The sequence below is a fragment of the Chelonoidis abingdonii genome, chromosome 2, assembly GCF_003597395.2.
Source record: "Chelonoidis abingdonii isolate Lonesome George chromosome 2, CheloAbing_2.0, whole genome shotgun sequence".
NCBI lineage: Eukaryota > Metazoa > Chordata > Testudines > Testudinidae > Chelonoidis > Chelonoidis abingdonii.
The window spans coordinates 160396892-160409402 of record NC_133770.1 but is presented as its reverse complement, the minus strand read 5'-3'; the positions used below and the strand labels follow the sequence as shown (position 1 = coordinate 160409402).

Sequence of the window (12511 nt, the reverse complement as noted above, 5' to 3'; positions counted from 1 at the left end):
ACTGCTCTACCTCAGAGGTGTTGTGAAGATAAAATCTGTTAGTGACCTGAGGTTGCCTAGCTACTAGAGGGAGGAGGACCCTATGAATGCTGAAAGTAACTAGCAGGAACTAAAGCCTAAACTAAGGCTAAAACTAAGGAGTGATTTTTCTTCACATGGCTAGGTCCACCTGAGAGATGTAGTTAAGCCAATTTAAGCTCCACTGTAGCCACCATTAGGTTGATTGATGGAAGAATTTTTCAGTCCATCTAGCTACTGCCTCTTGAAGCGGTGGATTTACCACACTGCTGGAAAAAGCCCTTCTGTTGCTGTGGTATGTATGTGTCTGTGCTACAGGGGCACGGTGGTGCTTCTGTAGCACTTGCAGTGCTAAGAAAAGATTAAAATAAATAGGCCTTAAAATTGGGCAGTATGTTCTATATATCTTCTTTGTTCGTAGGTCTCATGTTTGTTGGAGAAAGGAACCCTGGGTGTCAAATCCACACAGCAGCTGGGGGTTTCCAGCCCATGGATAAGTACGTGAGCTTTGAGCGAGCGTGGTGGCAGGTTAGACACCAGTGATGTAGCTGGGGTTATATTCAGGTAGCTTGTCTCTACTGCTATACTAACAGTTTTAGTGAGCTAGCTTAATCAGAGCTCGTGTGTAAGTCTACCTCCAGATGCAGTGTAGACAGACCCCTCTCTGTGTTCCTACAGCCAATGCTATCCCAGCCCCTCAGCTAAATAATACTAGTGTGAAGTCATGGGATATTCTCCCCTAACACTTTCAGGGTTTACAACTCGAACCCCCTGACTTTAGGTGCAGCTATATTTTATAGCAGGAACAAGCTAGTGGAGCAACCAAGGCAAGAAGCCTGCTTTTCTCCTAGGGGTCTCAGACTTAAGGTCTGATTCAAATGCCACTGTGCCATTAGTACCTCTGAGTAGCTGGGCATGGTAAGGTGTCACCAGGATGACAGGAAGACAAAAGGACACAAAACCATTTTGTTGCATTGCTCAGGCCCAGATCTTAAACGGGTTGAAGCAAAATGGGGGACTTGCCATCCACAGCAGTAGCAGACAGGCTGTAAAGTCCTCAGTGGTGGAAGCCTGTGTACCCAGTATTTCAGAAAGCTTTGTCTTTCTGAACAGTGAAGGTTTAGTGAAAAATCAGACACTAGAAAAAGACTAAATTTAACATTTTATTTTGTCTCAGAAGGAATCCACCATAGGCCTCATATTAAGTTATGCATCTTTAATTATAAAAATAAGCAAAGAAAATAACTTGCATCTCTCATTACCATGATATGTTTCAAATAACCTTATATGAACACATGGAGCTTTAAAAATGTAATTTAACAATAAATAATGACATATACCAGATATGCTCACTGTTTATTCCAGTAATCGGCCAAAAAAAACCAAACCAAAACCCCCTTAAGTATCATTAAATTATAAATACATAATGCAAATTTATAATGGCACAAACATGTCTAAAGTGCAAACAAATCACAATGAGAATCATGCAAATGCATCTAGATAAGCCCCTCGACCCCAAGAAAATCACTTTGCAGTGAGCATGAGACAAAAAAAAGCACTAGAGATTAAATAGGTGTGAAACAGTCAAACTCTACACTGAGAATCATTTTTCCCTATAAAAGTTGTGTCTGTATTGCAGCGCTAGTATTACTATAGGCCAAGGGGGGCGGCGGGGAGTGAAACATTAGGCAGAAACTAAGCAGCTCAGATATGTTCGTGAAATAGATTTTTTTCTACACTGAGTAGTTGTGTGGTGGGGAGGAGGTTAGCTATCAGTGTAGATAGGTAAAGCCACTAGATGAGATTTATCCCTGCTTGAAACCACAGTAATAGGGTTGCTCAGGAAAGGACACCCCCCCTGTCCTCCCCAGGTGAAAAAACTGATAAAATAATTGATTGGAAATGTTTTATACTTTTGGGGATCTGACTGAAAAACCAAAAACTTTTTTTTGACAGCCAAAAAGAATTTCCACTTAACATTCAAAATGTTGGGCATTTAAAATAGACTTTGGAAAAAAAACATGAAAGCCTAAGCAATGTTTATACAAATAGTTGGGAAAAGTTGTCAAGCCATTTTACAACAAAATGTTCTGAGGGAAAGTGTTCTACCTGCTTCACAAAGGGAGTTTTACTGGTTGAAATAGCTGCTTTGCACTATGTATGTAAAGGGCAGCTACACTAGTAGCTTTAATTGGAGCAAATCCCCAGTGTAGACAGGCCACTGTGTAGTGTACTTGATACCCAAACTCCACTGAACTTCCTGTTCTAATGTCCCTTTCCTAATGGTGCATCTCAAAAAGTACCTCTCACAAAGTGCTGAGCACCTGCACCTGGTAAAAATCAAGCCCTTGCTACTTGAGCACCCGTAATTCCCACTGGAAAGCATGCAGCACCTTGCAGGATTGGATTCCAGTATACCTGATAGTGTTAAGAATGAACTACAATGTTGCACCTAGCTTGAATGGGACTGCATAATTCAGTGTGTGTGTGTGTATATATATAAAAAAAATCACTGTCAGCAACCTTTTTTGCTGCTTACAATTTTACGACAGCACTTTCGGGCTACATTTAATGAAGAAAGCAATTCTGGAAATGCTGCCACTGCATCTGGTTTTAATATATTAGCAGCAAGTCATTGTTTAAAGGCTTTGTGGTTAAAAAAGTTCTATTGCTTTATATTTTGCAAAAAGATATCCCTCCCGTTAGCCTTTTACAGAACTTGATTAGCTTCTTAACTAGATGAACCAGAGTCAGCCACCCACCAGAAGTAGTTTCTAACTGGGTAGATTTTGGAATGTGCGTGTGGAATCAGCCCCGCTGCTCACATGACACAACACAAGGTTGCTTTTTTTGGCGTACAGAACCCAAGACAGACTACTGTTCAGAAAAGCTGCTCTAGGCTTCAGCTATGAGTGCAAAAAAAAAAAAAAAAAAATCAGCTTGTAAGCCTCAGTTCAGAGCCTCTTTTACAGAAGAGCATAGTAGAAAATGCAGGCCATGCATTTCAAGTGCCTTGCAACAAGCACAGTGATGCATGTGTTTAGATTTGAGGAGTTTCATTTTTTGGATTGCCGGCTACCTTTAGGCATACCAAACATGGCTCTATTTTCCATGTCGTGTCTCAGAAGTGACCCTTCTGAAGTCTGCAGCCGTGATATTTAAGAGTTGTTCTGTCAGCCATTTTGACAATTCCCAGATTAGCAGTACTCCTGCCTTGGATGCAAGCTAAGTACCATGGTAACCCCTGAAGGTAGCTTGGGCAGTCAGAATCCAGCCGATCGGTGAGTATGAATAGCTCCTCACCAGTTCTTTTACCTGCTCCAATTCTAATACCTGATGAAACAATTTCTCTTTCTACCATTATAAAAAGCCCACCGTGAGGAATGTGTACTTTTGAACATGATAGAGACATGTTTCCGGGGGAAAAATAAAGCTAAGGTACAAAACTAAATTTATATGCAATAAAATTATTATATTTTGCTTCTTTTAAGCAGACTCTTCTGGAATTTTTGTACAGTACATGACAGATTTTTAAACTCTGTATACCACAGTTAGAGCAAAACCTTTAATACTCTAGTTTTAAGACAGTTTTGTTAAGGATTCTTTTAAAGCTTTTAACAGTTAGATACAGTACATAAAGAAAGATGCTGGGGTTTTCAAACCAATGCAAAGACTGACCATCTTAAAATCTGCTTTCACCACATGGTCTTGCACCTCATGCTGACCACAGTGCAACTAGTCTGGTTTGCTAGTAGTTTTTGCACTGAGATGCAGGACAATACTAAACAAACAGTCCTCCACGTTTTGTGAGTGCTAGACCTGATTGTGGTAGATTAACTGGGCAAGGGAGTTTAATGACAAAGGATTAAGACTGTATGTCACTGAGACCAAGAATCCAAACACGACATTCATATTCTTCCATGGCCAGCACAGATTCATAACACAAATTCCATTGATATCTTTAGGATAGATCCATCAAAAGCTATCACCACCTACCAGCCTCATAGTATTAATAAGGTTAAACTATCTGAGTTGGTTTCAAACAGCAAGGGTGTTTGAGCTACAGTTCATTGATAATTTGGTGTCTGCTGAAGAACTGACTGTTGTAAAAGCCTAGGTCTATGATTTTCCTTTTGTTTTTGTGGGGAAGAGAAGAGAGATGGAGAAATTTCAAAGGCAGAAAGCTGGGACATTGAACACCGAAGCCTAGTTCCATGCAAATTGGTTTGAGAGGGACAGAAAATATGAACTAAATCTAAAACCAGTTTCTAATTGTTATTAAAATCAGCCTACAGTACATTTGGATGGGTGTATTAACTCTTCTAGAAAAAGAGGCTTCTATATTGGTAGTGCTTAGATCCCTTACACACCCATTCTCTCTCCCCTAAAGAATTATGCACTTTCTGAAGAAGTACGTTTCACATGGGATGGAATAGATCCCTCACCTCGGAGGTTCCTGAAATAGATTTTTAGCTTTTGAGGCTCAATGATACGTCGCCTGTTGAAGTCTGCCCTGGGGTGCGTTTGAGAGCAGTGATCTGTTTGCAGCAGATGGAAGAGGCTGGCCATGTTGGGTCCTATCTTCTCCATCAAGCTATCTTTGATGGTGCTAACAGTCTCTTCATCACATTCCAATAAACTTCTCACGAGCTTGTTGTAATACCTGGATAAATGAACCAAGACAGTTACTGAGGTGGTAGCACAGGAGAAAGTGTTGATCCCAAGCTAGAGCAAATCAGTTTGAAAGAGACTACTCCAGAAAAGTTGTGCTGTTGCGAGAGAACTGGAATTGTCAGGGTTGGTTTTTGTGTGTATCGAGGACCATGCTGAAATTGTAAGCTATTACTGCAAGGGGGGGAGGGGGTGGCCCAAGGTCCTGCTCTGTAAGAGTTTCACAGCAAATGCACAAGTTATAATATAGCATCAACTTACATAGATTGCTCTCTATCCCAGAGATATGCATCTCCATCTTTGATTCATGGAGTTACAGTACATACTCTTCTGGGACAAACTTCTAGTTTTTGTTAACAGGAGCACAGCAAGGACTAGTTAAATACACAAATTTCAGTTCTAATTAGTAAATGATACTCTGATTTTTTTGGCAAGTCGGTGTTAGACTAGGAGCAAAGGTATCAAGAAGGTCTCATCTTTATCAGGATTTAATTCACTAGTGAAGAACCATCCAAATGGTAAACTGCCTTATTTCATCCCCACACGCAAGTGTAATATCAAGACCATCAGCTCAAAATAGATTTGAGCACAGCGCGGCCGTTATGATAATAGTTTTGGAAGCTATAGACCTTTATGCGCCCCAGAGTAGAAATTCCCCTAAGCAAAAGTTATTCCCTAACTGTTTGCCTTATGGCTTTTTTTTGCAGCTTCCTCTGAAAAACTTGGGACTGAGCACTGTTGCACAGGATATTGGACTAGATGGACCATTGGTCTGATGTGCTATGTACACTCCTATAAAGGCATCTGAATTTCTATATGCTGCTTAGGACTTTTCTATGGAGATTGGACACCAACCCTTTCCCCCCTTCTGTGTAGTCTTTAGAAAGAGTTGAAGAAGAAAACTAGGTCAATGGAGGTCTAATAGCTGACAAATGCAGGCATTCCTAACAGGATGAATTCTTTTTAGGATTTACAACCAGCACTAACATGCTGAAGATGAGAAAGTTGGTTAATTTAATCAGGGCCTGTGACTGCAGTTTCTACCGTCTTCAGTGGAATTTCATTTTAGCACAAGGCCCTGAGTGTATGCTTTCCTTGCTCTCCTGTTTATGGGAGAGAGCCAGGAATTTGTGCTGATCTGTTTCCCCATCTCTGTTTGAGTCAAGCAGAGAAAGAACAGTGCTCAAAAGAATTCTCCTCCATGGGACTCAGGAAGAATCAACACAGCTCTCTCTCTATCACTTGTTCCGGTTTGCCCTGTCTACTTAAGGGGACTTAATATGATTGGCACTTTAAAAAGTTTTTTAAAAAGTCTTATGATGATGCAAAGATTTTGAAAAATTTCATTTTCAGGTTGAACCAAAATAATTTTTTGAGGGGTGGATTGTCAGAGAACCAAAAATATCCAGTAGTTGCACAGCTCTAGTTACAAGTGGTTACAAGTACAGCAGGAGAGGTTATAGAAAAACCCTAATGTTAGCTAAGTTAGTTAGACTTTTTTTGGATTCAGACAACTCAGTGGCCATTTATGAACACCTCTATTGATCCTTTACCCTTCATATAAAGGGTGACAGAATGTTGTCTATTTTATTCTGTGTTGCTGCAGATGCATCACAGAAGCTAGTGACTGGGAACTGCCTAGTGAAACCTCTCTTCTTCCTGGTGTCAGGTTTTGCTCAGGTTAGTATCCTTTGTAGAAGAGGTTCTATTGGATGATGATGATCTTGTGTTTATCATCAAATGAACTTTCAGATTCTATTCCCTTACCTACACCCTATTCCATGCCTTAACTATCTCTCCAGCACTCAAAATTAGTGGATAGAAATAAAAATTTTTTTAAAAGAATTATTAAATAAATGGATTTTAATTTCAGTAGCTACAGCATGTCCAGAGGCAGAAGGGCCTTCCTCCTTCACGGCTACTGACTTAAGATTAAATCACAGGAAGCTGCATGACCCTTTAACTACTTCCTGTTGGAATTCCTTGCCAACTGGCACATTCTTATTTTGGGACTTGGGCTGGGAAAGCAGGATGCTTTAGGCGAACTTAGTGTAAACTATTAGCTGGGAAATCCTGCTTCTTTTGTTACTCAACATGTTACAATATCCTTTTGCTTCACCACTTGTCCAAGGCTGTGTGCGGAGTCGTTTCCTTTACCACATTTTATCCCAAGACGTGTGTCTTAAGGAACAGCAACCCTGTTGGAGGGCTTGATTCTCCATGGCTTTGCACCTTGACTTAACCTGTTTTACCATTTCAGAGTGCTAGTGTGTCTACACACACACACTCACTCTCAGTGTAAGAGTCCACACAAGATGTAGAGAGTGTCAACTCACCTGAACCCTTCATGGGTGCAAGTCAAACATCTATACCCAAGAGATTATAAAATGAAGGACTTGTCTACATATGCCTGTAGCAGTATAGTTATGTGGTAGAACACCCCCACCTGGGGATAGATGCAGTTACACAGGTGTTTATAGCTTACTCCTATATAGGAAAGGGAATGAGTTATCCCCAATATAAGGCACCCTTATATTGGGGATAACTGTATCCACACTAGGGCTTGTACTATAACTATACTAGTAAACCCCCCACTCCCAGCCAAAATAATTATAACATTGCAAAAGCCTAAAGAGTACGTCTACACTGCAGACATGCTCACACTAGCTTTACCCTGCCTGGTTCTAGAGATGGCAGTAACTTTCTGTTTTATCAGGCGGCTGATAATGGGTCATGACAACAAAGTCATAGAAGAGCCAATTAGCTAGTGCCCCCTTTAAATTTAACAGATTTAAAAGTTTATTAGAAAATATTTAAATAAAGATGATACAAAGAGTTTGATGTGTCAGTCATTAGTCATCGGGGGCAACATACAGAGTATGGGGGGACGCTGGTATTTAGTTATGGGTTAGCATATAGTACATACAGTCTGTAATGTCCCCAATGCGGGGTGTACGGTGGGTGGGGTCAAAATATAGTAGGGGAGCAGTGAGGGTACATCGCTCATCATACACATAGCCATGATTAGAGTAAGCGGGCCGGGTAATGGGGACAGGGTGACCCTCACGAGGTGGAATCCAGTTCGGTGGGTTCAGGACTCAGGGGATATAAAATGAGACTGTTTCAGTGGAGTTGCCTTGGGAGGAAATTAAGCTGCAATATTCACTAAGACGTTCAACCTAAGAATTAAAGAGACACTCAACTACATGTCTGAAAATGTTGCATCTGCCATCTGTCACTAGAAGTAACATGTCTGCTAAGTATAACAAAAGTTAGCAAAGAATTCTCAGCTTTAAGTTTACTTTGTGCCTTTCAGAGCTCTTTGTCTAGCTAGTTTCACTGTTTCCCCTGCTCATATTTATAAAGTTCTGTACATCAGGGGGAAATCAGAAAAAAAAAATCTGATTCACAGTATTTTAAAACTCCAAGAAGTACTATTTAAAGTGAGCTGTATCTAGAAAATTAAAAAAATAGACTCAGATTGAGAACATCCCTTTTAAATGTGCTTCATTTTGTGTTCTTGTATGTTTCACATAAGGAAACATCCACATACCTGTTTGAGAAGTGATTTGGAAACTGGACAACTTCAGTGATTGCTTCAGGATTACGCTTTGCAATGCTACACATGTCCAGTTTGCTGTAACATTCCTCCTGCACCTCCGAGATCATTCTTTGGAAAGTGGAGCACCTCCGAATGGCAAGGAAAACTTTGGACGTAACTCCGTTTGCAATGCATTTCAGGCTCTCTTTCACAAAGGCTTTTCCCTGCAAATTTAGCAGCAGCATCATCTTAATGTGCAACTGCATAAGTTGTTCATAAAATGTTAACACATACCCTGCTTTTGCTAATTGCTGCTATTTATCCTTGCTGTGTCAAAAGCTTACTCAGCAATAAAGAAACTCATTTACAGTCTAGGAATACAAGCCAGTGGAACACAATGCCTTAATATTGATTAATGCCTAATGGTCCCCCTCAGGATTAAGGTCCCAATTGTCCTGGGCAAACACAATACTTACTCCCTGTTCCAAAGAGCTTCCCAGTCTAAGCAACAGCATCAAAATGGCCTCAAATGCTAGTGGCACAGCTGTCTGATAGCAATATTGCATATACAGGGGCCAATCCTGTAAGGTGCTGAGTGCCCCCAACCATTAAGCAGGTTTTGAGGCTCACATCCTGATGTGGTGTGTTTCAGTTTAAGGCACCTTGAGATCTTCCAAACAGTGTCACCCGCCCCTGTTGGAAGAGATGGTTATTATGCCCACTTCATAGATGATGGTAAATATTCCTAGCAGAGCCAAGACTACGATTCTTTCTCTAGCTATTCCGTGTGAAAAGAAAAAAAAAAAAATAAAGCTGCAGCTCCAGAGAGTCAGGCTGATCTGGTTTTGCAATCCCGGGGCTGCAGACTTCCAATTCAAATCACACATCCGTGCCAGGTTACACAGTCAGGAGTGACTTTGTTAGAAGAACGTTTATATTTCCTCTTGAAGAGGAAATTTAGCTCTCTGCCCCACAAGACGGCCTCTGTCAAGTCCTCACACACAGCACACACTATGTGGAAAACGTACTGTAGAAAATCTCCCTGAAGAATAGATTTGTGGCCAAAAAAGCAAAGTTCTGGTTCCCACAAGTGCATCTAAGTAGTAGCAAGGCCTATTAGTAACTATGGGTGGCCTGTACAGAACCCATTGCAGGATCAGGGCCTGTTAAAATCTCCATTCCAAGCATTTGAGTGCCACAGGGATTAAGCAAGCACTTTGCTGAATCAGGGTGTAAAGGAAAAAGAGGTTAGCCTTGTTCTGTACCTGAGTGTCAAATTTAGCAGCGCTGTAGAGGAAGGACTTGCAGATGTCGTACATTCCATCCGTGTCACAAGTAGAGTTCTCCAGGCAGGCAAATGCACCGCAGCCCACCTGGAGGGCACTATTTAAACAGCGAACCACTTCAGCTGGAAGACAGGCATAGGACATTACACAATGCTTCCCGCTTCCCACTTCCATAGCCCCCTTCATCTGAGACCACAAAGCACATTACCAATGATTAAGTTGCAGAAGACTCTTGTAGACATAGCCCTGTGTCACAGGATTTTTTTTTTGGGATGGTGGGGGGAAGGAATTAATAACATGCCTGATATGTACCTCTTGCTTTTAACTGAAGTCATGAAATAAGCCACCAGCAAAACTTGGAACAGAACACAGTTCTTCTGACTGATAGTCGCATGTCCTAGACTCGTACAAATTAAAAATGTTTCCTATTGGTCCATTTCACTAATACTGACCTGAGGCATTACTACTTCCACTTTTTGAGTTTACACCTTTTTTATTTAAAGGTTGTGCAGAGCCCACTTAATGTAAAGTTAGTCCATCTGAGGCACAGATGAAGGAGAAACACTAGTGGAGATTATGCATGTTTGGGATACTGCTAAAAGCCCTGGAGCTCCAATAGTTTATTAGTCTGAAAGGCAGTCTTGATGAATTGACAATATCTAGATCATATATAATGGTTGAAAGAGAAAAATGGAATCAATAGTGCACAGGGACACTAGCCTACAATAAAATAAACCAATGTGATAACTTCATTTTCATTCCTGTGGTCATTTTGAAGGGAGAAAAGCTTTGGCTAGTGTTGAGAGTACTTTATCATGCTAGGACGGAGAAAGTTTTAGTCCAACTGCAGCACAGTCCCTGGTTACTTGCTACGTATTAATAAATATGGGACCCAGCTCTGATAAAGGTTTTCATGAAGACAGAATAAACATTTGATCCGGAGAGTTAATTAAAATAATTCACACAGACACCAACAGAACATAAAATTTCTCCATATTAAAAAATGATATAGGGTGTATTGAAACTACGAGCCAACTGTATTACCAGATTACTGCCCTAAAGTTAACGAGTATTAACCTTTTCCAGTAAGCTGAATGCCTGTCCAATTATGTCCCTGTGCAGGTCATAGTCATTACTTTTTGTCAGATCTTGTTACTGACATTCTTCAGGGAAGAGAGTGAACCTGGAGTCTCAAGTCAAGATATTAGATGTCTGTGATGGGAGGATATAATATGCAGAGTAGTAGAGGAAAACCTGTACCAAAAACTAGCTCCTAATCTAAAGAGGGGTCTGTTATAACTGCTGTCTTTCGAGGGAAAAAGAAATGCAGCCCTTGTGCTCCAATAGCACTTACACACCTGGAGAGAAAGATGTGATATTGTCCTATTCCTAATTCACCCCTGGCCATCTCAAATTGTTTTCATAATTATGTTTTGATAGGTTCTGATTATAACCTTGCTTTCAGCAGGTTTAATATGCATTAGGGTTTTATTGTTTTAGGCACAGTGGACTAGAGAGAGATCTTATGTTTCTATAGCAACCAAATACAAAAGGAAATTGAGCAAACACCCTCATATAGTACTGCAAAGCCCTGCAGATCTAAAATAAAACAGCTCTTAATGAGCTCCAAATTAGAGGATCCCTCCCCACTGTCTTTACCTTATATTTTTAAGACATTTTTATTTTTCCATGGCTCAAGAGAACATAAAATGTGCTCAGTTCATCTGGACACCTACAGCACACGAACTGGAACCGTTCAGTGATGACTTGCTAGTTATTCCTCATCTATTGTAAAGGCTTGTTAGGTAAGTGTGTTTATCATATTGGCATTCTGACCAATATAGGCAATTAAGACTACATATTAACAGTGGACACGTTTAGATTACATTCTCTGAAGTGGTATTAGAAAAAAATCTTGTTCCTCCCCCCTTTGAACACACCGAGATATTGAGCAGAAGGAGCTTTAACTTGCTAATAAGCAAGGAATTTAACATTAAAGTGTATTTATGACAAGAGGAAAAAAATTCAGTCACCATGAAAAAAGTGCATGTAACTTGTTTAATATCTGCAATATATATACACACGTTGCAGATTACATGCTGATTTATAAACCATCTCTGAAATGAGATTATTTCCTTTAGCTATGCATCAATATTACCCAGAATCAGTTTCCTAGGATTTTTGCTTATATAATTTATTACTAACAGCCATGAAGGGACAGCCTATAGCAAAGATTAGCAGCAGAGACATTTGCAACAGTTTAAATACATCAGGGCTCTCGGCTCTAAAGCCCTCTTTGAGGGGTGTTACCTGAATTCTGTGCTGCAACCCTGGTTTTCCTGGGGCTCACAGAGTCATTCTGTTCAGCTTCATAAGATGCAGAAGCATTGATCACCAGCAGCAGGAGAATAACTGACTTTTGGAGCATTCTCTGACAAGTTTCCGCTAAGTTTTTCTGAATGTCTCCTCTTTCTTCGGCTTCAGCAAAGATGCGGATCTGGATACACTCACAGAGAAAGGAGTCTGTCAAGGACTTAGTACTGCTGCAGCCTTGCTCCGCTTATACCCCTAGCTCCTGCTCACTGGGGGACCAAGAGCAAAGCTTAGGGCTTTTATAGCCGGCCTTATCTATCCCCCTCCAGGATCTGGAGCCAATCAGGAGGTGGTATAGGCAGCCAATGGGATGCTGTGCTCATTCAAGCACCAGAGCACTGGAACTTCACAGGAAGAATATTTTCCAGCCAATTAAAAGAACCTGCCAAACAATAATAAAAAAAAAAAAAAGTTAATCTTCACAGAAGCCAGGGGAAAAAAACAAAAACACAAAAAACTTCCTGTGATTAATTTTGCTCAAGGAAATTGCATGACAACCCTAAATCTTTCCCAAGATCACCTGCTTTTTAAAAAGTAACTTAGTAGCTACTGCAGGAAAATACTGATATTATAGCACCTTATAGACTAACAAATGTATTGGAGCACGAGCTTTTGTGGGTGA

The 12511-nt window shown here is 40.5% G+C and overlaps 1 protein-coding gene across 1 annotated transcript; it reads right to left on the bottom strand.

Annotated features, from left to right (window-relative positions):
* Positions 1-4037: 4037 nt before the first annotated feature.
* Positions 4038-12117, bottom strand: STC1 (stanniocalcin 1). The gene is made up of 4 exons (XM_032782501.2): positions 11827-12117; positions 9496-9638; positions 8243-8454; positions 4038-4681 (listed from the first exon to the last, which is right to left on the bottom strand). Exons 1-4 carry the CDS (start codon positions 11942-11944, stop codon positions 4411-4413), a joined length of 744 nt encoding a protein of 247 aa, XP_032638392.1. The 5' UTR covers positions 11945-12117; the 3' UTR covers positions 4038-4410.
* Between the last annotated feature and the right edge of the window lie 394 nt (positions 12118-12511).